The sequence below is a fragment of the Lagenorhynchus albirostris genome, chromosome 10 (genome assembly GCF_949774975.1).
Source record: "Lagenorhynchus albirostris chromosome 10, mLagAlb1.1, whole genome shotgun sequence".
NCBI classification, from domain to species: Eukaryota; Metazoa; Chordata; class Mammalia; order Artiodactyla; family Delphinidae; genus Lagenorhynchus; species Lagenorhynchus albirostris.
The window spans coordinates 99,188,983-99,215,446 of NC_083104.1; the positions used below are offsets into that span (position 1 = coordinate 99,188,983).

General features: G+C 47.4%; 2 protein-coding genes across 2 annotated transcripts in view; one reads left to right on the forward strand and one right to left on the reverse strand.

Annotated features, from left to right (window-relative positions):
- Positions 1-25,462, reverse strand: part of BMP6 (bone morphogenetic protein 6) — a 146,452-nt gene extending 120,990 nt beyond the window's left edge. Inside the window, exon 1 of the mRNA XM_060163726.1 lies at positions 23,968-25,462. Within this exon, the coding sequence (XP_060019709.1) occupies positions 23,968-24,577 (610 nt within the window). The 5' untranslated portion in view covers positions 24,578-25,462. The remainder of the gene's footprint in view (positions 1-23,967) is intronic.
- LOC132527959 (uncharacterized) lies at positions 24,730-25,912 on the forward strand. The gene is made up of 3 exons (XM_060163952.1): positions 24,730-25,447; positions 25,599-25,696; positions 25,841-25,912. Exons 1-3 carry the CDS (start codon positions 24,730-24,732, stop codon positions 25,847-25,849), a joined length of 825 nt encoding a protein of 274 aa, XP_060019935.1. The 3' UTR covers positions 25,850-25,912.
- The last annotated feature ends 552 nt before the right edge of the window (positions 25,913-26,464 follow it).

Below are 26,464 nucleotides of genomic sequence, written 5' to 3' on the forward strand. Positions count from 1 at the left end.
TCTGTACACCCATCCACAGTGATGAAAGGATGGTTGTATTCAGAGGTGTAAAATATTCTTCACTTTGGGGGACAAAGATTTTTGTTCACCTGCATCTTCCTTATCTGCAAATTGCCAGTCCCAGCCAAGAACCCTCAGTGATGAAACACTAAAAGCTCTTTTTTGAACTTATTGCTTCCTGGCATGGAAAATTATGTAGAATTAAATTCACCCCCATTTTAAAAAAAGAGAAAAATTTAATTCCAGTTATAAATTCATTTCTATTACGACTTAAAGACTTCTCTAAGATAGACTGAATGACTGTAAATAGACTTTCTTAACCAAGTCACCCAGCAGAACAAGTGGAGAGTCAGTGCCCCCATATATGTCATGGAACCAGCCTGGAATTAAAAGTTTAAGTAATTCATATTCAGCATCTGGATTATACAGCTTTAGAACAGAAGCCAGCAAACTACAGCTCATGGGCCAGCCACCTAGTTTTATAAATAAAGTTTAATGGGAATATATTCCAATTAAACTCCCATTTTTTGAAGTACTGCTTCTGTACTACCGCAGCAGAGTTGAGCAGCTGCAGCAAAGACTCTGCCTGCATCAGGCCCTTTAAGAAAAAGTTCCCAACCCCTGCTGCAGAAGAATGCGCAAGGACCAAGAAGTCTGAAGGAAGCAGAAAATTCTTACACTGAGCAGAAAGCTCTCAATATCACAGTACGAAATTTAAATGACGCACCTTTGTGAAGTAGTGAGTTTCCTGTAACACAAAGGGTTTAAGCAGCTCCTAGATGACCACCATCCTAGAACTGTGGTGAAAGGGATGGAGGGTTTCTTAAGTCACATCTGTGATTCTGCCTCATCTTAGGCTATCAATGGCACAGAGGCCCCACACTGGACTTCTTGAAACGTAGTCTCACTTGACCCACAAAGAAAAACATCTTACGTTACAGCTAAGAGAATCTAAAGAAAACATGCATCTTGAAAAGGACAGCCCTGGGTATCTTCTGGTGGCCAGTTCGTCTATAATTGGCCCACAAAACTGACTCTGCTGGACGGAAGCCATGTCTAATTCTGTGGCCATTACAGCTTTTAACATGCCATGATTGCTCCACAGAGATTTGTAAATAATAATTTAATGATGTCTCTGTGTAATCCAGATTGCCAAATCTTTCTGCAGTCTTACTCATGGGCACAGAATGTACGTGTCAACCCAATTATAGACTTCAAAATATGTGCGGCACCACTGGATCTTCTACAACAGTTAAGTATTGTTTTCTAGAAATCCAGGTAGGTGGGCTCATGGAGAAAGAAGGCCCAAAACGTCAAAGATTCATCTTTGTTTTTCACTTCCTCACCATATTGCTTTTATAATGTAGCAAATTAAGAGGACTTTTTTTTTTTTTTGAAGTTTCCAATTAAAGTATTTGATCTGTCTGCTGCATTTTAGTAGACTGAGCTAGGCTCCATTCTGCTGCCAGAGGAACACACTTTGCAATTCTCAAGCCAATTCTTTCTCTGACCAACTTGGCAGTGTGATTGGCTGGGCTTGCAGGTAGTAGCGAGAGCGGCGCACTCCCAGTAAACCGTTCATTTTTATGGTGTTGGCTTTCACCTAAGTATCAGCAGGAGGCAATACCACTTGGTCAAGTCCGCCTTCAAGTGACATCAAAGGTGCTGAGCTTAACGTGGCTGAGTACGGACTAATCCAACAACATCTGAAGCTTTGGGTTGTAGCCAAGGACAAGTAGGGTGAGAATTTCCATTCTGGCTCCAGATTAAGAGTAGCTTAGGCAGCATCCTGAGATGGACCCATTCCCCATCGCAGCTGAGACACTCCAAGAAGAGACACAAGGTAGACAGAATCAGAGCTCTGACATCGCGGAATTGGGGCAGATGTGGAGGGAAGGAGGTTACCTGACGTTTAACCTCAAAGTGTTTGATGCCCGTGGAAACCAGACTACAGAAGAAATGGTAGCCAAGTTATTAAAAATCTTACCATTTATTAAGGCTCTCTTTCAAATAAAGAATGTTCACGTTGTTTTGTTAAAGAACAGAGAATTAAAAATATCAAAGAAACTTTGATTTTATTTTTTAACTTCAAATTCCAGAAGCAGCTGGAAAAATCTCAAGATACGCCTAGTGGAGGTCCCTGTATTTATGGAGTTCATTTAATTAAGCAGCGAAAGGACACGTAAAACACAAGCAAACCAGCCAATGAAAATGAAAATTTACCGTAAAAGTCACTCTCAAGCTAAATCACGGCCATTGTGCAAGTTCAGAAATTCAGAAGGAAAATATTGGCTCAATACCCAGACTCAGAACCCTTCTGCTTCCTCGTGCCGCCCTTATCATTCCCTCGTTGATACACCCCTAACAGATTTCTACCACAGAAGCCCTACACTCCTGAAATCCTGTGTATCTACACATCAGCTGCTTCCTTCTGAACAACCTTCTGCTGGCATGATGTGGTCTCTAGATTTCAGTATCCTTGGCGCCTGGCAAAGCAGCCAGCACATAATAGGCACCTCCAACGTTCAAGGGGCTGGATATACAAATGGCATTGACAGTAGGAAAAGTGCCCTCACCATACATGGGATCCCCTCTTTAACCTCCCTGTCACCCATTCTTACCCAGTATCATAATGTGTGCCTCTGCTTCTATGAGTTCTATCGTCTGCCTTTTTTTTTTTTTTAACATCTTTATTGGAGTATAATTGCTTTACAATGGTGTGTGGGTTTCTGCTGTATAACAAAGTGAATCAGCTATACATATATGTAAGGCCAACTGGCCCGAGGCAGGGGAACACAATCAGATTCACAGGTTGCATCGGACCGAAACTCTCCGGACCACCCAGTTCCAGAAACTGACCTGGGGACTTTGCACCCGGCCCAGCCTTCCCGCGTTTTGAGGGGCGGGACTAACGGTCCCCCAGGATACCAGAAAAGACCACCAAATAAGGAATACCCTGCACCCTCCCAGATTCACCACACCCCTTTCCCTTCTTCCCCTATAAAATCTTGCCCAACCCTCGCCCGGGTGCAACTTCTCTGGCCCCTTTCTCTCGGACCAGTGAACCTCGCCCGGGAGCGCTCCCTAATAAAGCTCGCTTGAAGCTTTCCTCTGTTTCGCGGTGCCGTTTGTTAAGATCAAACCTTACAGTATACATATATTATCCCACCCCTCTAGGTGGACACAAAGCACCGAGCTGATCTCCCTGTGCTATGCAGCTGCTTCCCACTAGCTATCTATTTTACATTTGGTAGTGTGTATATGTCCATGCCACTCTCTCACTTCATCCCAGCTTACCCTTCCCCCTCCCAGTGTCCTCAAGTCCATTCTCTACATCTGCATCTTTATTCCTGTCCTGCCCCTAGGTTCGTCATAACCATTTTTTTTTTTTTAGATTCCATATATATGTGTTAGCATACTGTGTTTGTTTTTCTCTTTCTGACTTACTTAACTCTGTATGACAGACTCTAGGTCCATCCACCTCACTACAAATAACTCAATTTCGTTTCTTTTTATGGCCGAGTAATATTCCATTGTATATATGTGCCACATCTTCTTTATCCATTCATCTGCCGATGGATACTTAGGTTGCTTCCATGTCCTGGCTATTGTAAATAGAGCTGCAGTGAGCACTGTGGTACATGACTCTTTTTGAATGATGGTTTTCCCAGGGTATATGCCCAGCAGTGGGATTGCTCGGTCGTATGGTAGCTCTATTTGTAGTTTTTTAAGGAACCTCCCAACTGCACCTGCCTCTTTAAATCCCACTCGCCCTTCCGGGTACAGTGCTTCTCAAAGTCCGGTCCCATGGACAACTTGACTAAAAACCATTGAGGATGCTCCTTAAAATGCAGATTCTTTGGTGCCACAGCAGACACACTGCTTCAACCCATCTGGGAGGGAAGCCCAGGACAGCACATTTTAAACAAGCTCTTGAAATTATTCTGACACCCGTGATCTATGGACAACGCATGTTTAACGTCCAGTCCAACCTGCCTTTAGAGGTCATCAACCAGGAGATGTCACATTGTCCGCTCAGCACTGGGGACCGTGTATGACGCGTAACTATTTGGCAAAAGACTCCAGCCCTACACATGTGGTGACATAATGGGGTGTGGGCTGTTTCTTTAGAGGAGCGTCCCACAGGCCTGGCCGTAGCCGTAGGTGTGGGACCAGTGGCTCCCATGATAGTTTCAGGTGATGGTTGCTCTGACAACTTACTACTGATCTTGGGAAGCAATTTATTTCTCCCCCACCTATACTGAAAGCAGATCTGAGACAGTTTGCAGAAACACAATTTTACGAAATACACATGAAGGAGGTGTCGAAATAGGAACAAAAGGAAAATCGGGCAAGAACGTAAGACAAGGTTAATATAGAAAAATAAATACCACACAATAAATGAAAATAGTTCTGAGTTTCCTACTGACCAACAAAGATGGGACCGGAACCATTTACAACATTCTCGACATTCACAAAATAAGACAAAAGCTGGTCAGAAAAAAAATCCTGAATTTCCCTAATACTGGCAACTTGAGCTAAGCAAAGCTTTGTATTCTGAAAAGCGTATCCATAGCACAGAATGCCAATCCCTCCCTCTCCCCAGTGGAGGTGCAGTGGTTCATCACTGGTTGCCTAGTGTGTGTAGATGAAACACACACTAGATAATGAATATCTACAGGAAAGTTCTAAGCATTTCGACTGAAGGATAGAAAACCAGTGGCATCAATGTGGGAGTTCAAGATGGTAGAACTAGAGATGATTCCTATTTTACTAAGATCCTGATTGGCTAAACGATGTAGGGATTTCCAGTTTTTTTCACAGGTTCATCCTCTATTGATCCCAGGAATAGGACAACATTGTAACACAGCAGCATACTTGCAGTCCTAGAGACCAAGGCCATCATGGGTTGCAAGAAAATTATAGACTGTGGAAATCATGGGACTACGGAATTACAAAATTATAGGCCTATGGAATTGGAATGTTTCTCAGTACATGACGATTCAGACATCAACAGTGAATCTTGGATCATTCAGCTTGGGTAGGTTTAGTAACGGCCAACGTCTCCACCCAGTCAGAAGCAGACTGTTGGCACTGAGCTTATTCACAGGGTATCTGTGGTCCCCACAACCGGTACAGCCCCAAACATCCTCCTTTATTTTACCTTACGATGACACAGTGCTCCAGCTTTATAAATCTCTCTCAAAAACATTATCTCCTCAAGTTCCAGTGAGCACATAAAGCCTGAGAGCTTTCCAGAAGAACTTAAGAATCTATATGTACTGCCCAATGTTTTCCAGTTTTCTTTTTGGATGGTTTCCTACCCTTGGCATCAGAAGATGATGTGTTGAATAGTAGGACAAAGAACATGAAGATTTTCTTATACGGCCTCTAATTGGAAACATATCCAACAGCAGCATCTACCTACCGAGCACTTAAGATGTACCAGGTGCGGTGCTAGGCTCGCTACAGGGAATCTCTCAATTAATCCTCATAAGCACCCTGAGAACTAGATGCAATTGCTGCTTCCTGTTTCTACAGGTGATAAAACGGAAGCACAGAGGACTAGCGGGCAAGGCTCATATCCAAACACAGGCAGTGTGCCTCCACCATTCAAATATTCTAATTCAAGGGATCCCCAGGGACCGAGATGAGTACCAAGACCCTGCGTAAATACCACCGTACCCATTTTTTATTGCTGCTGTTAACACATCCCCACAAACTCAGCAGCTTAAAACGATGCGTATCTATTCTCTCACAGTTCTGTAGGTCAGAAGTCTGACATGCGTCCCACTGGGCTCAAATCAAGGTGTCGACAGAACCGCTTTCCTTTCTGGAAGCTCCAGGGGAGGGTCTGTTTCTTTGCTCTTTCGAGTTGTTGGCAGATTTCAGTTCCTTATGGTTGTTGGACTGGCATCCCCGTGTCCTCGCTGGCTGTGAGCTGAGGGCCGGTCCCAGCTTCCAGAGGCCACTGCAGGCCTGGGCTTGAGGCTTCTTCCTCCATCTTCAAAGGCAGCAGAAGCGGAGGAGTCCCTCTCACCCTTGGAATCTCTCTTACTCTCCCTCCATCGCAACCCTCTGGCTCTGCCGCCTCTGCTTCTGTTTTCAAGGGCCCCCGTGAATCATCATCCAGGATAATCTCCCTATTTTACAGCAGCTGTCTAGCCATCTGAAGCCCCTTTTTGCCACGATGGGTTATACATTCCCAGGCTAACACCAGTGGGCAGGTACCACAAGGGCCAGAATCCTGCTACTGCAAACACTCCCAACAGTGACCCTCCATACGATGGTCTCACACACAGGGTGGGCCTATGAACTGTACACTGTAAATGAAACCTTCTTAGGAGGAGGTCCTCATGTGATTAACTGGGGACGTAGAAAGGAGAAGAGCGTGTCACCTGCTTGGATTGGCACTGGCTAGTTCCCAGCCCCAGGAGATGAAACCTCTTCCACGCTACCTGTCACGGGTGCGGGTTGGCCAAGAGACTGGAGACAAACCAGGTGGCAGACGAAGTAGAATTTCCACTGGTCAGTTCCATCAGGCGAGCAGCCTGTGGACGAGGCTCAGGTCACTGCTGAAGTCTCCTCTTGAGCCTGTTCACTTCAAAGATGGGAACGTTCTCTGCACCTTGACCACAGTTCTACGCTCCCAAGTAGGTGTTTTTAATTGTAAGGAGAAAGGAGGGAAAGTGTTCCAGGAAGACCAGGTTAAGTCTAGTCAAACGTCTATTTAAATCATAACCTTTCAGATTTTAGTTCCTGGAAGGAGTCCTTTTCCCACCAGTGATCATTTCGTAGGTGTGACTCATGAATCTGTCACCTAATTTCCCCTCTTTATTAAACCTTCTAAACTTAATTGAAGGAAAGGAAAATTGCAGGAATGCCTGTGATTTCCAAATTCACCAGCAGAAACCCACTCCTCTCTACCCTCGGCCTGAAGGTCAAGTCCCCCCATGAATTAATCACATCCTCCTTGATGCTCCCATAATATTGTTTTCACCTCTATCACAGACACCACAATACAAAGGGGTCTGGGGTCAGGGTTAGGGGTCTATGCAACTCCACCTCTCCCTGTCCCTACTGTGGTCAGCACCTAGCCGGGTGCCTTCAAGGGACTCCATAAACACTGGACAAACAATTCAACCTGTCATTTCTAACATGGAAGATAATCCCTGGCTTTCAGGAAGCTTTTCTTCAGGATGTACCACCCAGGACGCCTCAGATGCCATCTAGTTAGAGGCACACTCTCTACCACTCTATCTCCCAAAATGTAAAATGATGCAACCGTAGAACCAACATCCTTCTGTCTTCATATGCTATCTGTCAGCCTTTTACAAATAGATCTTTTTTGCATTCTGTGGAGGGTACATAGATATTCACTATAAAAATCTCTCCATTTTTCAGTACGTTTGAAAATGTTCACAACAAAATGCTGGCCAAAATTAAGAGATGAATCATAACTTGGAATTTGCTTCCCCAAAAAGGTGTGGAAGTCAATCACAATATTTGCAAGCATCAACAAGGAGGAAGCCAAGAGCTCATCGTGGAATTATAACGAAAAGCTCTTAGGTGAGGGTTCGGTAAAACATGTTTGCTGCCCAGTAGGAAAAACCATGTACTGTAGTTGACCTTAGAATCATGGAAATAAATTCCTCATTCCAGTGAAACATCCTGGTGACATATTTTATTTTCACAGAGTGAAACGGGGCTACCCCAGTTGTCCCTGTGGTGTTTAGGGATGCAAGGTGGCATTCTGGAAGGAGTTTCTATTCTGAGCTCAGTTTCCTGTGAGCCAGGCCCCAAGCACCAGAAGAGCCACAGAAACGGATCGCCAGATGGGGGAGACAGAGGGATCAGGTGCCTGGGAAGGAGCGAGCATTTCCACTGTCCTGAAAACAAAGGCCTCTAGGAAAAGAGAAGCCAAAAGGATGAGCCATCTGCTTCAGGAGAGTGTCTCATGTCATCCAACCCTGAGAGGAGAGTGGAAATGCCCTGGTTAGAGAACACCCTACAGATGCAAGATAAATCGTGCTCCTTACAAGAGCCGAACGGGAAAAAAATGAGGCGTAAATAGTACAAAGGCTGAGACACCTTACAATTCCCAAATAATGCAACATTACACAGGGTTACTTGTTCCTAAAGACGGCCAAAGGTAAAAAATAAAAAACAAAACACTGAACTAGCCAGGATGTGGAAACAACCTAAGTGTCCATCAACAGATGGAAAAAGAAAACATGGGATATACGTACAACGGAATAGTATTCAGCCTTAAAAAGGAAACTCTGCCATTCTCGACCATGTGGATGAACCTGGAGGACATGATCCTAAGTGAAATAATCCAGACACAGAAGGATGAATACTGTGTGATTGCACTCATAGGTAGACTCTAAAATAGCCAAACTCGTAGAAACAGAAAGTGGAATGGTGGATGCAAGAGGCTGGGGGAGAGGGGGGAACAGGAAGATGTTGGTCCAAGGGTACAAAGTTTCACTTACACAAGATGAATAGGTCCCTGAGATCTCCTGCACAGTGATGTGACTACAGTAACAATACTGTAATGTATGCTTGAAATCTGCTAAAAGGGTAGATCTTAAGTGTCCTCACCACAAACAAAAGAAAAGAAAATGGAAATTACGTGAGGTGATGGATATGTTAATTGCTTGATTGTGACAATATTTCACAATATATCAAATCATCACCATGGGGCTTCCCTGGTGGCACAGTGGTTGAGGGTCCACCTGCCGATGCAGGGGACGCAGGTTCGTGCCCCGGTCCGGGAGGATCCCACATGCCGCGGAGCGGCTGGGCCCGTGAGCCGTGGCCGCTGGGCCTGCGCATCCGGAGCCTGTGATCTGAGACGGGAGAGGCCACAGCAGTGAGAGGCCCGCGTACCACAAAAAAAAAAAAACAAAACATCACCACGGACGCCTTAAATATATACAATTTCTATTTGCCAATTACACTGCAACCAAGCTGGAGAGTATATCAATAAACTATTTATTTGGGGTTGGGAGGTGTAAAGGGAACGTCAACTGTATAATATGTCTTCCTCTACATTTACCTATATTTAAAAGGTATGAAATTCACAAGGTTATCACTTGATGGGACTCACAAGCCTCGAATCATTCTCATAGTTCCCGTGGCTACATCCTCGCCTTTCATCAAATAAAAATGTGTAAGTGAACTAGATTTGCTACTTCTCTGGCCTCTATCAATGCCATCTCTCCCCGTTCCCTCCACGCTAAGGCTAATATATATCCTGGAAATGAAAGTGTTTATGTCTGGCATACTCTAGTAGGGAGAGCAAAACTGAAGTGGGATAAGGAAGAAGAAAAAAAAAAGTTCTCTGTTCCAGGACCTACCTGTCCTCATTATACATAATTTAAGTACTGAAGAGTTGTTTAATTTTAAACAACTTTTCTAACAGCCTATAAAAAGAAACATCCCTGATGTGACATTTTTTCCGACCTATTTGGACGCACCTGCGCCCACTTAAGCGGTCTCTCTGGATTGGCCGCTCTGAGTTTTATTCTATATGATTTGTTTCACCAATGGTCCGGAAACACAGGGAGGCAATAATGCACGTCTGTTTCAGACACCCACCCAAGAGACCACCCTCCCTCTGGCCAGACCTTGCTACTCCTGGGCAGGGGTATCTCAACTCTGCCCTTGGCTTTGATCTGGTTTGGCTATTTAACCGCTCCCTGTTGCCCGAGGGGGAGCTGAGTGACTTTGATTCAATAGACATGATGTCACCCCCTCAGCCCTTATGTAAACAGAGTGACTAACACCTTCACGACAGAAGCCAAGCCAGCCGCCTCCTGGAGAAGCTGACAAGATAAGTATTTGGCGTTGACACCTGCAGGCGGAGTCGTAGCATAAGCAGGAAACTTAAATTTAGATCGAGCAGCACTTCTGACTCCTATGAATACTTATTAAAGTCATAATGACATCAGATAGAGGGAAAACAACATCTCTCCTCCCTGAGGCCTTTTTTTCCCCCTCCACCATCTACAAAGTCACAGAACATAAAGCCCAAAAGAAGGCAACATTTTGTCTTATAACCACCAGTGAAATGGAAGTTCATAAGCACTCCTCAGATCTGCAGTGTTTCACCATTTAGAATTCTCTCATTCAAACAAATGATGTTACTGGCGTTGAGAGAGAGAAGGAAGACCACACACAGTCATTAGACTTTAGAGAAACTGACCCCCATTCATCCCATGAGCATCTATTGAGTATCATGTAAGGTAAGGCACGGCGCTGGGTACCTGCGGGGAGAGGGGGTGTTGGGAGGAACAAAGCATTGCATGACAAAGAATCAGAGAAGTCGGTGTTGAAGGTGATTTGCCCAGATCTACCCAGCTGGCAGGGAGAGCACCCACACTGGAACTTAAGGCTCCCAGCTCCCTCCTCTAGGCCACACGGAGTTCATGTGCAAACACATCTGAACTGCGAATGCCACTCCATGCTGACCTGCACTGGGGAAGGTCACTAGACCCCAAAGAGTCATGGCACGTGGTAAGCAAATTCCCAAAAGGATTCCTTGCTAAGATGGCATTTGAGCTGGGGTTTAAAGAACAGGTCGAACTGAGAATGTGGAAATGGGAAGCGATGCAATGCAAATGGGAGATATCAGGAGAAAAGGCCACAGGAAGGAAATCACGGAGCAGACTTGGTTGGTTGAATGACAGTGGGGACAAAGAGGAAGGGAGGGGATGAAATGCAAAGGGCATGGAGTCAGAACGGCATCCTGGCTTCCTTCGGGGCCATAAGGATCCAATGAAGGTGATGGAGGGGAGATAACAGATCACATCTGTGCTACAGAGACACCGAGCTGGCGCTGATGCAAGGGTGGATTAGCAGGGGGGCAGGCCGGCATAGAAGTCCAGGCCAAACTCATAAAGACCTCATCTGGAAAACGTGGGGAGAGAAAGGAGGAAAAAGATGGGGGGACGCGAGTGAGAGATTTCAGAAGCAGAAACAGTAAGTCCAGCAACTGCTTGGGTGTGGGAGTGAGGACAGAGATTGAGGGTGACCCTGAGCAATGAGCACCCCGGTTCTCAACCCTGTGTCAGCACTCTCAGGTCCGCGCAGGCTTGTTCAAGTGTAGATTCCCACAGCAAAGCCCCTGAGTCCTGGCGAGTCCAAGAAGGTTTTCATTGCACGTCAATAAAAATGAGAGATCGCTGGGCTTCCCTGGTGGCGCAGTGGTTGAGAGTCCGCCTGCCGATGCAGGGGACGCGGGTTCGTGCCCTGGTCCGGGAGGTTCCCACATGCCGCGGAGCGGCTGGGCCCGTGAGCCATGGCCGCTGAGCCTGCGCGTCCGGAGCCTGTGCTCCGCAACAGGAGAGCCCACAGCAGGGAGAGGCCCGCGTACCGCAAAAAAAAAAAAAGAGAGAGAGAGATCTGTGCTGACTCACAAACTCTGCATGACTGTCCTGCAGTGAGACGAGTACAAAAGGGAGACTGTCCAGACAGTTTAGTAGCAACTTGACCAATCATTTTATTTCGATGGAATATGATCATTAGAAATTGAGGCTTGATTTTATATGTATTTTGCTTTTTCCATTTCACCTCTCTAATCGTTCATTTTTAATGAATTTGACAAAAGTATGGGTCCACAGAAATTTAGACATTTTAAAAAACCCAACTGGGTCTTGCACAAAGACGGTCTGAGAAGCAAACTTTGACTACACTTTGAATGGATGGGTAAGCAAAAGGGAAGTACACGAGGAGGGGCTCCGAGCTGAGATACCTCCCTGTCGCTGACATCTGGCTGCCTGAATCCACCAGCTGCCAGGGTCCCCATCACCATGGTCCACTCAGCCTGCACGCGCATCACTGATGGTGATGGCACCCGGCCACCATCACGCCCTGTGGTTGCACGTCACCTCCTAACTCCCACATCTGAGTGTGCTCCCCCCACCCCTCGAGACTCACGGCCATCTCAGCCCCATGTGTAGGTCGAGTGCCACACGCCAACCCTCTGAATCTTTTGCTGTTTTTCAGGAATGTCCCCACACAGAAATCTGGAGGATAGAAAAAGAACGCAGAGGGTGCAAGCAGAGTTACAGAAGCTAAGGAATTTCTTAGGACTGTACAGCGAGGGGTAAGGAGTGTCAGAGGGATAAAGGCTTCCGGAGAGGAGGGTGAAGACTCAGGGCAGAGTGGTTAGTTGCCCCTGATAGAAGAATGTCCCCAGAGTGATGGGGACAGAGGTCAGATGGCAACGGGACAGGAGAAAATGGGCAGCAACGGAAGAGCAGCTTCCCTGAATGGCAGGGAGGCGGGGGAGAGAGCTAAGCAACTTCACCAGACTGTTCTATCGTGTGACTGGGTGCTATCTGGAACATCAACACTACTCTAAATAATAATTTTCTCCCCAGATCTCCAAATTCTCCCCTATCCATCTGCTTTTATAGCTGTAAGTTTGAAGCTATAAAAGTCTGTTTTTGCCTTGCTGAGATAATAGGATAATAAGTGACATCAGTCATTCTTTAAGGCAAAAGGCCATAAAGAAATACAATACTGACATGTTCTTACAACCTGCCCGCCCCCCTCCCCCGCAAAAATGCAGCTCTGTTTAAGCTTACAGAACATTTGGAGGAAGATGAGCAGAGCGGGGGGAAGTTAGGAGTAAACTGGAGTCTACTTTCGTAAATTTCTTGGACCTGTGCCCTACCTCAATTGCCAGAATTTAAAACAGAAACACAAGGAAGCATCTTTGTGATGTTTGCCAGAAGGATCAGATCTTTTCAACTTGAGGACTGAGGAAGGAGATGCCAATAGGGTCATTAACCCTCCCAAAGTGCCCCTGATGCTTGACGTCGAAATTAGAAGAGATCTGCCTATCTTTATTACGAGCTCCTAAAATAAATATGGGAGGTAAGACACAGGATCGAGGCCAGTCACCACTGCAAAGAGTGGGCTTGACCCCAGAGTTCTCTAATCCAAGAAAACCATTCACAAGCATCTTCAGCAAATTATATTCTTAAGGATGTTCAAAGCGTATAAAAGCATGAACGGCAATGGCATCAAGGAAAGATGGGAATTTTCACTACGCTTCCTGGGGGCTAGGATATTACTGCACTTCCTGGCATAGACAACTGTTTAAAAGAATAGCTCTGGATACATTCACTATCCTGATTGCGGTGCTGGTTTCAGAGGTGCTTATGTAAGTCAAAGTTTACCATATTTATACTTTAAATAAGCAGCTTACTGTGTGTTCATTATACTGCAAGAAAGCTGTTTAAAAAAATAATCAGAGATACAAAATAGAATTACACTCCTAGAATTAATTTCTGAACATTATATCGTCTGGGGTTTCTCTGCTGTGTTCCAGAGAATTAAAAGGCCGTAGCAATCGGGGTCCAGCCAGCAAAAGAGAAATCCCAGCAGGTGTTTACAACAGAGGGAAATGAATGCAGGGGACTGGAGGCATCACAGTGGGGAAGGCAAGCAGGTTGTGGTGAGACACCCCATGGATAAGCAATAGTCAGAAGCCACTTCCATCCTCAGGAAGAGAGCCTGGGGCCACCAGTGGAAGATGGCACAAGGCAGCCCTTCCAGAGGGAGCCAGAGACACAGAAGAGTAGTAGCAGCTGGAAAGGCAGCCTTCTGGGGTCCCATCCCTGCTCTACAGAGAAGACCAGGGGAGGGTCAGGAGTGGCCCTTGGGACAGAGAGGCCCAGGTCTGACACAAGGATGTTTCAGGGGGAAAAAAGGGTTACAGAAGAAAAGTCGGTTCAGAAAACTCTATTAAAGCAAGTTAGCAGACTTCCCTACCGCTGGGCCTGTCAGGGCTTTAACATGCTCCTAGACGTGGAAATCTCAAAGAAAAGAATATGACATAAAGTGCTTCCACACTCTTCCTCTGCAGAGCATTTGGGAAAAGTGTTCCATGAAACGCTACTTGGAAAATGCTGATCTAGCCCAATACTCACACTTTACAGACAAGGAAAGACTCAGAACTTCGGTTAAGTGGCTCGAACATGCTACTGTAAAAAGGGATAACACGAAGACTAGAGGCTTAAGCTTCCCGAATCTTAATCAGGTGCTCTTTCCTCAACTCTATACTGAAGAGGCCTTCAGCACTTTCTAGCACCATCAAGAAAACCAGCTACTTAACCATTCTAGTGAGCGATGCATCGTTTTGGTGGTAGAAGCTACCAGAATCCATGGAGATGTATACAATCTGCTGTTAGGTCAATGACAACCAAAGGCATACGGAAAACGAACAGATAGAAAATAGGGAAAAAATGCAATGGAGTTGCCAAATTTATTAATGGGAGGAAAAGAGAAGGGAAAAGCAAGAGGAGAGAGGGAGAAACTAAGCTCCAGTGGGTACCAGCTGCATCCCCACAGCTATGCTGGCTTCCACATCTTAGAGTGATGACATGTATGTGCATGTATAACAATAGAGACAAACAACCTCAATTAAGCAGATGAAATAAGTGAGGCGCCAGATTTGTGGGACAAGTTCCCAAAGCTGGTATTAGGGGATCCTGCCCTAAACAGACCCCATAAAAATGCAAACGCCTGTTCCATGGACCTCGGGGAAAATGCAACTCTCCAGATAGCTTCAACTGAAGACACCTGTGTCTTCCTCAATTTAACCTCCATAATCTTAGCCCCACCCTTCGGTATCATTTCACTTCTGGCGTGATTAAACTTCTATCCCACCAGACAGAGCTAGTTAAACCACAGCGCATACCAAGTCAGGTGTTAGAGAACAAAGCCGAATTTCTCAAATCCACTGATCTGGCCCTGGTCCCAAGCTCCTCTTTTTGAGAGGTTTCATCTCTGCAGGGATGTAGGGGAAATAAAGGAGGTTATTTAGCTAGAATTCAGTGAGAAGACATCCCAATAACACGGAGAGCTGACACAAGGAGACCTGGGGAGAATTCACGAAGTGTCTCACCTGTACAGTATTTGTCAAGAAATGCTCACAAGTTCCCAAACTACCTCAAATGAATTGCTAACTATTTGTTCAACAGCACTCTTTAGGGTTACCATGTTCCTTGTTTACATTATTGCATCTTCTCATTTATTCACCATTAATTTGTGTAGCCCTTTCTCACAGAAAACAGTTCAAAGCAAATGTGCCTCACCCACAAAGACCTCTGGTTTACGGAGTCTCTATTAATTTAATTTTAATCTGATCTAAACAGTCTCTCCTGAGGAAACCTTTTCAAGTCCCCGATCCTGCCACTAAGGCCATGAAAAGGTATTTTTGTGAGTTTTTCAATGCAGTAATCAAACTAAGTTTTAACAATATATTTTCTTCCTTTCTGAAAACTTTAACCCCTCTCCCAACAACCTCCCAAATTTTAATAATTTACAAGCACAGAATTCCTCTAATTCTTGTTCATTCTTCAGGCCTTTCTTTCACTCGCCCAAATCCCGCCAAGCATGGATCAAACAGGGCACAAGCCAGGGAGAAATTTAATCGCTCATATCTCTGCCTGAGGGATTGTCTAGGTACTATGGTGACAGACACCTCACTGAAAGTATGTGGGCGAAAAAAGATTTTTAAACTCCTAGACTTAAAAAAAAAAACGAGAGAGAGATTTCTAATGGATTTGGTGTCAACACACGGAAGCACAAAATAAGGCCTACGTAGTCAGTCAAAATTACTTGTACACTGATGGGGTAAAGCAGCAGAAACAAAATATTGTTCAGCAAAGGTATTTTGTTTCCCTTCCCCCAAACTCTGCATATTTTGAATCTTAGGATTTTTACCGATTAGCTTTTCTGGCTAAAAGTACAGTTTCTCCTCAGAAGATTTTTAGGGCAGTGAAAACTACTCTGTATGGTCCATAATGATGGATACATGTCAGTAGACATTCATCCAAAGCCACAGAATGTCCGACACCAAGAGTGAGCTGTAATGCAAACTACGGACTTTGAGCGATAATGATGTGTCCATGCAGGTTCACCGACTGTAACAAATGTACCACCCTGGTGGGGAATGGTGATCCCAGGAGGAGCTGTGCACATGCGGAGGCGTGGGGTTATGTGGGAACTCTGAGCTTTTCACTCAATTTTACTGTAGACTTAAACTACTCTAAAAAGTAAAGTGTATTTTTTTTTAATGCACAGTTTCTCTGCTCATTTATCCTGATAGAGTGTTCGATAAAATTTGCAAAACCAGTAAAACTTTCAGTCCTTCACTGTGTAGTTTACAAGGCTCTGTCTTTAGAATATTTCAACTCGTAGACTGAAAGGCGGGGTGGGGGAGAGAAAGTAAGCTGTCTCAGAGATTCAGCAAGGCCGATTATAAAAATCTCGCGGCCTCATCAGCACGGGTGATGCAGTCAGTTCATGCTCTGCTGAAACGCGAGTCAATTTTCTGCCAGCCCATGTTCATGAACAGGAAACCAACAAGACTGTAAACACAGGAATAACAATCAACAGGCGCAGATGTTTAAAGCTGGAAGTTACATTCTGGACAAGGTGAAAAGGGTAAGTGGTAGGAGAGTCATAATAAGGCTGTCGGCGGATATCAAAGGGCAGTGTGGAGAGGGCTCCTGGGCAGTGCTTTCTGCCTGCTGTGAAGCCACCCGGCTCCTCCCCCCTCGGAGCTCTCAGATGATGAGAAAACAATCTGAACATAAAATCAGCACTACAGAGCAAGGACATTTCAGGCGTAGGACAATCCCCGAACTATCTGGCAGGATCAGGAACCAAGGGCGTGTGCCCATAAACCCAAGAGCCAGGAAGGCTCTCCCACTCAGAACCAGAACCTCATTCTGCAAAAATGTCTGAAGGGGAGTCTTCGACCCAGTCATCTGGGACTGGGTTGGAGATAACAGGACCGTGGGGACCCATCCAGGAATTACCTGATGCAATTTAGATAGCATCTCTATTATGGGCCCAATCTCTTTAATAATGGATATGGGCAGGGCAGGAAGAGAATCAGTGCCTGCAGACATCAGCAGAACAATGCCGCTCAGGGCAGCATGGTTTTCAACTCAGTTTTGGAGCAGAAAACAATTCTTTAAGGTCAACAGTCCTTCGACATACCAAAGAGGGGGATATTTTTAGAGATGCACAGTTTTTTTCTTTTCTAAAAGCAGAGTTCTAGGAGAGAATGCTATCCAGTAAGAGAAAACCCACAAAATTTCAGATTTGGGCTCCCCATCTCTTGCCGTGGGCTGTGGTCTTGCATGCTTTTATAATTTCTCCTGAATTATCCACTCACACCTGACCAACAACTCGATAGCCCTATTCCTCTGATGCGTTAGGCTCTCTCTGTGGTTCTGTTGGTTGTTCCTCAGCCTTAAGACGTACCAGCAGCGAGGAAGAAACGGTTCTGAGTACATCTAACAGATGTAACTGCAAACACAACAGAAAACATGATATGCAAGAACCTTTTCAAGCTGTAAACTCTAGGACCCATGGATAACACAAATGGACCAATCATCCCCAACTGCCTATGGATAGAGGAAACCCAACTTAAAAAACAGGTTGTCCGTTGCTGGCCACGTTCCTTCAGAAAAACAACAGTCATGGAAGGTAGCTGTGTGATCCCAGCCAGCTCCAGAGTCTAACTTCATAAGGAGGCTGAAATACTACATATTTACAGTGGAAAGAGTAATTGCAGAGAACAATGTTTTCAAAACACTAGTAAACTGTGCCAAAAAATCCAATCTGCTTCAGTGCACTACAATGTCTTATTTCTAAAGCTTGGGGTGGGGAGGATAAATTAGGAGTTTGGGATTAACATATACTTGGCTACTATATGTAAAATAGATAAACAAGGACCTGCTGTAGAGCACAGGGAACTATAGTCAATATCTCGTAATAACCTATCAGGGAAAAGAATCTGCAAAAGAATCGATATATATGTGTAACTGAATCACTTTGCTGTACGTCTGAAACTAACACAACATTCAATTAAAAAAATTTTTAGATAAAAACACAAAAAATTAAAATAAATAAAAAGCATTTTTAAAAATAGCTTGTGGGGGAAGACATACAGGGATAACTCTGCAGCTCCAAGAATTTCTGGCGCGCACAAAAACTCTAGAGGTTGATATGGCCCTGGTTCTTTAGTAACTCATTTCTGTGAAAACGGGAATGGCTTTCCTTCTCCTTGACATACTTGTCACCACTTTCATACATTCCAGGTAAGACTGGGACCGTTTTCTGGTCCCAAGTTTCCGGAGGGCAAGAGGTGGAGAAGGGGGAGCCAGGAAGTAAGAGTATTATGAGAAAATGTGCTTGAATAAGAGCAACTCAGCTGTCATGATGAAAACAGAAATGAAGGCAACAGAACACGCCAGCTCTTCATGGGGAACACAAATGGGGAGGAGAAGATGCCACCTGCCCACCCTATCAGCCCCTGGGTGACGGCCGCTCAGCCAGGACACTATGTCGCCTTCCTAGGTTGCAGCAGGGTAGGGTGATGGCCTGGGGAGTGTCGGGGAGAAAGGTTAATGGAACACAGCTGTTTACAGTCATGGGATTCTGCAAAGGACTCACATCTTAGGAAGTGTCTATGTTGGTTTCTACCCCTTTTACTCAGATACTTACGGAAGCTTAGTCTAGTCAGGAATGCAATGATCCGATTAAAATACTGCCTACTTTCCTTCCTACTGCTGGAGGGGCCGAAGGTGGTGATGTGACAAATTCAGACAAGAGGAGAGGCTTGTCCTTATTCAGAATAAGGCTCCAAATGGAAAAGTTAAGAGAAAACTGCAAGGGGTGGGGTGGGAGGAACTGGGAGATTGGGATTACATATACACACTATCGATGCTAGGTATAAAATGGACAACTGAGGGGAGCATACTGTGCAGCACAGGGAACTCTTACTTACCGCACTGTGGTGATGTACATGGGAGGGAAACCCAAAAGGGAGAGGATTAAAAAAAAAAAAAGAAAACTGCAAAGGCTTTATATTAAGGAAAGAAGAGCATTCCATGGAATAATTCATTTTTAAATACAGAATAGGAAACATTAGAGGACTGACTTGAGAAAAAAATTACACAAAGCTGGTTAATTACCCAAGAAATTGTATTTGCTTTGCTTTCCTTTCCTAACTCAGCTTCATAAACAGATGAGGGAGAGGCAAAGATGAGAGAGCAGTTGGTTATCCGAGAGTTTGCTGTCCTACCTTCGATATCCAGTATTCACCCTCCCACTGCCGTATCCAAGGAAAATACTGATGTGAAACCCAACATTTAAAGTAGCTAAACTCTGAAGACACAGTGATGAAACAATTACATGCTGAAGAAAGTGCTGAACTTTGGGTTTTTTTCACTTACACAGATGTTTATATCACTAGGAATCCTTCCTCCATGCTAATCAGAGGTAAGCTCTCAAGCAAAGGAACCAAGAATGATTCAGCACATTTCGAAAGGATTTCTACCCATTCTTAGAAGGACAAGCAGAGGAAACACCATCCAAGGTCTAAACAATGATATCTGCTTGCCCTTTGATCCGAGTTGAAGAACACTTTGTACAACTTTTTTTGTTGAAATACCACTGAATCTCACATTTACTATTTGAAATCTCTTTAGGAGACTATCTACTCCCTTCTCTGAGCCACACAATTGCAACCAAATTCTCCAAACTATTTTTGCTGTGAATAGCTTGCAGGCACAGGTTTCTTTTCTGCTAACAAAAATCTTCCTAAGTACAGGCAGCTTAAATGAAAAATAGGACCACTGATCCTGTGAGAAAAAGACAATACAGTGTATCTAGTTACAAATCCAAGTAGGGAGTATTCCATTTTTCTTCTACAAATTGTTTCCCGAGAGTAATTTTGTTCAGAAGATTGCCAGTATTTTCAGTACAATAAGTTTCTTGTTACTTGTACTAACACACGCTGATTCCTTTTTCTGACCATAGCTTGAGTGTTTTATTTCATTGTATCCTACCATCTGCAGATCAACACCTCATTAATTTAAAATAAATAAATGAAGTCTGAAATGCAGAGATTTAATGAAGCCTTTGCACTACACTCAAATGTGATGCGTATTACAAATTAATATACATATGGGTAACTAATAAAGAGGTATATTCATAAAGCATGATGATACACACCCAGATATCATGAATCTCAATGTCCTAAATGTCTTCACTTACCTCAAATGTTTTACTTAATAAAAATCAGGTATACCATTTGTAAATGATCTAAATAAAACATCAGATATACCCTTCCAGATTAGTGAAATATGAATTGTAAATGAATGTGTCTACTTTCATTCATTCAATCTTGATTAAGCACCTTCTGTACACTCGGCATTATGTTAGGAACTTAAGTTACAACAGTGGATAAGCCTGGTTGCTTTTCGAGGCTGACATCCTAGAGGGGTGACAAACAAATGAGTAAGCAAATTTTAAAAGAAAAAAAAATACTCCTTGTGATAAGTGCAACCAAGGAAATAAACAGGGTGCAGTGATGGTACATAAGTGGGTGAGGGTGAGAGCAGGGCCAGTTTCTATGGAGTGGTGAGAGAAGGCTTCTTCTACAAAGGTGAATTTTAAGCTAAGACCTGAGCTATTTCAGGATATTTCTCCAAGGTCACCAAATAGGCAGGCTTGCGTATCAGGCTGCCAAGACACTTTTTAGCATTAGAAAACAAGTAGAAAATGGCATGTGTTGCCCACATTGAATGCAGGTTCACGAGTGCACCAAGCTTGCCCAGCGGGCACTCTGCACACCAGCCGGTTAGGACAAAGGAGGTTACACATCCCCAGACCACTCACCCAGAGAGGGTGCAAAACCGTCAACATAAACAACAGTGGGCCAGTCAAATGACCAGCCTTTGGGATATGCAAGAGAAATGTATCCTGTTGATTCATACTTCCTCATAACCACTCTGACTGACAAGGCTCAAAGCATTTTCAATGTATTTCATGAGTAAGTTACTCCCCTGTCCCAGGGAAGAAGGATGTTCACAACTATGTAACATATTCCCTTATTTCAGTTTGTAACTTACCTAACTCAGTAGATACAAGAATACTTTAAAACCCATGCTGTAGCCTCTTTCTATAGGTTCTTTAGAGTCATGTAAAGCCGTAGCTAACACGCCATTGACACAGAGTAAGAAACCTGTGGAATTCTCCCAGCGTCCGTATTTAGAGAATCCACATTGCTAAGCAATTACTTCCTTCAAATGAACTGTCCTTATGCTCAGAGCTGTGATAATCAGATTTTATCACATTTTTAGCCTCTCATTATGAAAGTCCCCCTTCCTACTGCTAAATGGATTAAGATTAAATGGACTGCTTCGCTGACAGGTGGCATAGCTTGTGACTTGGATTCTACTTACCTGGAAGTGATTGTCTCCTCTAATCACCCATGTGGAGTCCAGGATTGGACCTACAGATACTTATAACTTGCAGTCAGAAAGCCCAGTGGTATGACAGGAGGGGCATGGGACAGAATCCCCTACCCAGCAATCTTTCTCCTTCCATATCAGCCTGTCCTGGGCCTGAAATGACCCTACTGTTGAGTTCTCTTGGAATTTTTCAGTGCTGTTCTTTTGAATCTTTACAAATCTTTCTGAAAAATGAAAATATCCCTAACGAGATACTATGTTAAACCATCGCTTTAGCAGGATTAGTTGACAACTAGCCTCAAGCAGTGCGACTCAGAAGCAGTGCCCACCTGTAGACCCGGAAAGGTCAGAAAAGCAAGGAGTGGGGAGAATTTGGAGGTCACTAAACACAGTAAATGTCACCATACTTTACTCAAGCTAATTCTCACAATTTCAAACACCAGCGGTTCCCAAACACCACTGGAATCACCTGGGGAATCTTTAAAAACGCTGATACCTGGCTTCCACCTCACACGTTAACTACCGATATGGGGTACCACCTGGGCATCTAGACTTCAAAAGCCCCCAGGTAATTCTCATGTATAGCAATGTGTGGGAGCCACTGACATAGGAAGCATTGCTCTTAATTGCTTTCTGGGATGCTCTGATTTCCTTCAGACATCAGGTTCTCCCACACCAGTGTTTCTTGACCACGGCAGCACATTAGAAAAACCTAAGGCAAAAAAAAAAAAAAAAAAGCCAGAAACTCACCAGCTTAAGATTCTGACTTAACTGCTCTAAGGAGAAGCCCAGCATCTCTTACTTCTTTCCGTGCCCCAGGTGATGCTAATGGTCAGCCAAGGTCGAGAACCATGTTGTAAAGCCTAGGGACCGTTTTCTGGAGACTATAATATGATTGTCCCTGGAGGAGCCAGGAGTGCCACTCTCCCCACTTTGTTCAGGTTGGGACTCTACCCGCGAAAGGCAATAACACATTTCCCCAAGGCTGTGGGGAAACCTGGGGGAGGGCAGCAATGGGTGGAATTTACTAAGCCAGAAGCAGCAGAAATGTTAGAATAAGGAAAAGCACTGGTCCCTCTCCTCCCGCCCACGCTCCCCACCCCCCAACTTTACTGACTGGCATGAGAATTTCCTTAGAATACTTCTTGGAGGTGGCTCAACCCTGGATTTTGTCCCAACACACTGTGACATTTCCTGTCCAATCAGAAACCCTGGCACTGCAAGAAGCAAGACTGGCCGGCCTGGAGACTCCACTCCCTGTGCCATGAGTCTCCCAGGAGGATTTCTGCACCACCTGGATGTCAATCGTCCTGCTCTATATCCTCCCAAACCTCGTCCCTCAGCCCCACTTCTCCTTCCTTCCCCCAACGCTCAGCGGAGTTGAGAATCATCTCCTAGACATACTTGTAAAAGATTCGCTTCAAGTTTTTACATGGGAATCATTCAAGTAAATAATGTCCTTAAAAGACGGACGTCTTCGACGTGGCTTGGAGACGTGGGTGCTACTTTGCTAAGTATCTGCTAACCCACTTTGGGGCCCGGCCAGAGCCACGCGTCTCGCAGCGGAAAGGAAGTCCGCGGAGACCCACCCCACCGCGCGGCTGCGCCCACTTGGGGCGTGGCTACTGCGCCCCGTTTCTCCCCGCAGAGAACGCGTCCCCTACATCGCTTTGTCTACGCTAAGCTGAGTCAGTTTATGAATGAAGAGTAGCACAGACCGGAGGCACTGATTCTGGAAAAAGTCTTCCTTACACCGTTCTCATTAACAGATGAGAAAACTCAAGGGGGTAAAGGCTCTGTGACTCCGTCCGGGTTTGCCACAGAACATTTGTGGCTGAGCCCGATTTAGCCGCCCTTGAATTTCCATTCTGTTGCCTGGCAACCGGTTCAGACCAGCTCAGGGCCCAACCCCGGCCCCCAACCCGCACCCTTTCCCTGCCCGTGCAGTTAGTTGGAGCCTCACTGATCAAAAGTTCGGCCTTCTGGGGCACTGGCCAAAGGCATGCGAGCGAAGGCACTGGGCGGGTGACCCCAACTGGGCTCGGGGTCGGGCCCCAAACCCGCGCAAGCCCCGCCTGGCCGGGACTGGCGCGCCTTCCGCGGTCCTTTCGGGACCTCCTCCTGCATCCCTCCTCCCCCAATTCCGTGAATACCACTAAACGCAATCATGTCAAGTTTCCAGAGTTCTCAGCTGCTCCCGGAGTCCCCAGAGTCCCGGTGGGAAAACTGGCACTCAGAGCGTTAAGGATGCAGAACCAAAACAGGAGGAGAAAGTACTGAAGAGCTTTCTCCTTCCCAGCTGGCTCCACTCGGGCCGGACTTCGCTGCCACAGTCGGGCTGGCGTGGCCCGAGCCGGGCACCAACGGGAAAAGCGCGGACTGTGCTCCGGCCGCTCACGGAGACGCGCCAGCCAGCGCCGCTCTCGGGACCCAGCGTCCCAGCCCGCCCGCCGCCGCAGCGCTCAACCCCGGCGAGGGGAGCGCACGTGCCGCCCCCGGCCGCGCAGGTGGCGGGAGGGCAACCGGCCCGTCCCCGCGTCCCCGCCGCGCCAGCCCGGCTCCCCAGTGCCAGGGGCTCCTCCACCCTCTCACTCCCCTCCCCGGGCCCGGGAGACTGGAAAGGGGGGACGGGGGGGGGAATGATGCCGGTCGCTACGCTCCCCCAGATCCTCACCCAGGTTCACGAAGCTCATGACCATGTCGGCGTCGTTGAGGAAGGCGCTGTCCTGCGCGCTGGTCAGTGGAGACGCGCCGCCGCCGCCGGGTCCGGGGGCCAGGACGCTCCTGCTGCCGAGGGCCGCCTGCCGGGTCTGGGACGAGCCGGCCCCTCCTCGCGGCCCGGGCTGCCGCCTCTCCTCGTCGGAAGCCCCGTCCTCGTCGTCGGCGGCGGACAGGGCGTTGTACAGGTCCAGCATGAAGAGGGGCGCAGACTTCAGCCGCCCGGGCGGGGGCTCCCCGCGAGGCTGCTGCGGCGGCGGCGGGGGCGGTGGGAGCGCAGGGGGCTGCGGCTGCTGGAGGCCGTGCAGGGGCCGGGGCCGGTGCGGGAGGCCCAGCACGGCGAGGATCTCCTTCTGCATCTCCCGCTTCTCGTGCGTCTTGAGCCTCCGGTAGAGGAAGCCCGAGGAGGAGGTCTGCGGCGGCGGCGGCGGCGGCTGCTCCGCGGGGCCGGGGCGCCCGCCGTCCCCCAGCAGCGCGCCCCCGGCGGCGGGCAGGGGCGGGGGCCCGCAGCAGCCGCAGAGCAGTCCCCACCACCAGCACAGCCACGGCGCCCTCCGCCCCAGCATCCCCGCCGAGCCGGGCTGGCCCCGCGGGCCCCGCGAGGCGTGGAGCGGCGGAGCGAGGCCGGAGCGCGGCCGCGGTGGCCCTTGGGCGTGAAGAGCCCCGCCACCTCTCGGCGGGCTCGCTTCCCCTTCCTGGCCCTCAGTCCGTATCTCTCATGTTCGTCTGGGGTGCCCGCAGTTGCCCAGGCTGGAGGGGAGGAGGAGGGGGCGATCCCCGGGAGGGCCGCTGGAGGGGCAGGGGGGGAGCCCCACGCTCCCGCGCAGGTCCCCGGAGGCGCAAGCTCCAGGCCAGGTGCGTCCGAGTCGGGGCCGCGCGGCAGCCGGCGCCCTGGCTCCTGGGCGGGTCACGGCGCAGTCTCTCCGGGGTCTGGCTGCCCGCGCACGTGCGCTGCCTTGCGCCCTCCGGGGCGGCTGGACGGACGGCGGGGCCGCTCACCAGCTGGGGAGGATGCCGGGCATCATCCCCGCGCACGCCTCTCCCCGGCTTGCACGGCCGCCGTGAAGTTCACCCCGCCGCAGGGCCCCGGCCGTGGCGGACTAGGCGTCCCAAGATGCCCACCTTCTCCGCGAGGCTTACACTTCCTTCTCCCTCTCACAAACTCCGCGCCCCCTCCGCCCTCGGGCACGGCACTGTCGCTCCCCCTCAAGATCTCGGCGCGCCGTTCCACTCCCCAAGCGGAGGCGGTGAGGCTCTTGCTTTCCGTTCCGTGCTCGTTCGGCTGCCCTGCAAACCCCGCTCGCAGAAGGGACGGGAGGGAAGCGGACCCGTGCGCGGAGCGGCGGCGTCAGCGCCGGAATTCGCAGGCTCCCGCCTCTCGGAGCCGCGCTCTCCACAGCGGCCAACGTGGGCTTTCTGGTGCGCGTCTCGCTCAGGTACAGCGCTCCAGCCCCCGGGTCGCCCCGCCCTCCTGGTAACGGACAGGCTGGCGGCCAATGAAGAGGCGCGTCTCGCCTGTATTTAAATAGGCCCGCCCCCTTCTTTCACCCTCCCTCTCCCGGGAGGCATCGCCTCCGCCGCGCGTAGGTTTCAAGTACAGAGAATTCTCGGAGGCACCCGAGGAGTGGCGAGGTGGCAAAGGCAAAGAGGTCACTGCTAGGAAGAATGATCTGATCAGCACCCTGGTGGGAACCTTTCCCTTTCACGATCCCATAAAAGGCCTAAATTGATGCCTTAACTAAATAAAAGTAAAATCAGCTGTTAAATCAATGCCACCTGAATCAATTGAAGAATAGAAAAACCATCACTTTTTCCCATTCCTTCCTTAGTTTCTCTAATTGACGTAATACAGGCGTTGAGCGTGCACGTGGCTTCCAAAGGCAGCTGATGGAAGTTGGGACACACCCTCGGAGAAGCCGTTCCCAAACGCCAGAGAGAGGGCCAAATATAAGCGATACCCGTCGTCCTGAGGGCTTGGGCTCTGAGTATTTTGATTTATTTCTTCATTTGGGCTTCGGCTTCGCTTCTTAAGCTAGCACCCAAAAGAAAGGGTGTAATCAGAGAGTGTAGTAAAAAAAAAAAAAGCCCCCCCCCCCCCGCCTCCAGCTTCTTGGAAATGTTTCAGAGCTTCTCCAGTTTGTCTGTTAAGGTTGCATTTTAATGTACCGAAAGACAATCGAATTTACATGATGCAAGATCAGTAAAATTTGAGGAGAGGTGGTACAGGTGATTTCAGTAAGCGTAGGGTCTTGGCATGTCCCATTCAGGATCACAGGCAGGGCCCTGAAACTCGGGCTGCTGGGAGCATTAGACAAGGTCAGGCACGTAAAACCCGTTGTAATTTCATGGCAGGCTCACTTCTCAGTTACAGACACTGCCCCCTCCCCCAAACAACACCACCACCATCTGCCATTCCGCATGCACATTCATTTGCCCTCACCCTATCCAAGAAG

Bases quoted from the DNA above. Each gene is read 5' to 3' on its own strand.
- LOC132527959 (XM_060163952.1), top strand. From the start codon at position 24,730: ATGTTCGTCTGGGGTGCCCGCAGTTGCCCAGGCTGGAGGGGAGGAGGA. The intron at 25,448-25,598 runs GTACAGCGCTCC...CGCCGCGCGTAG, and splicing joins CTGGTGCGCGTCTCGCTCAG to GTTTCAAGTACAGAGAATTC.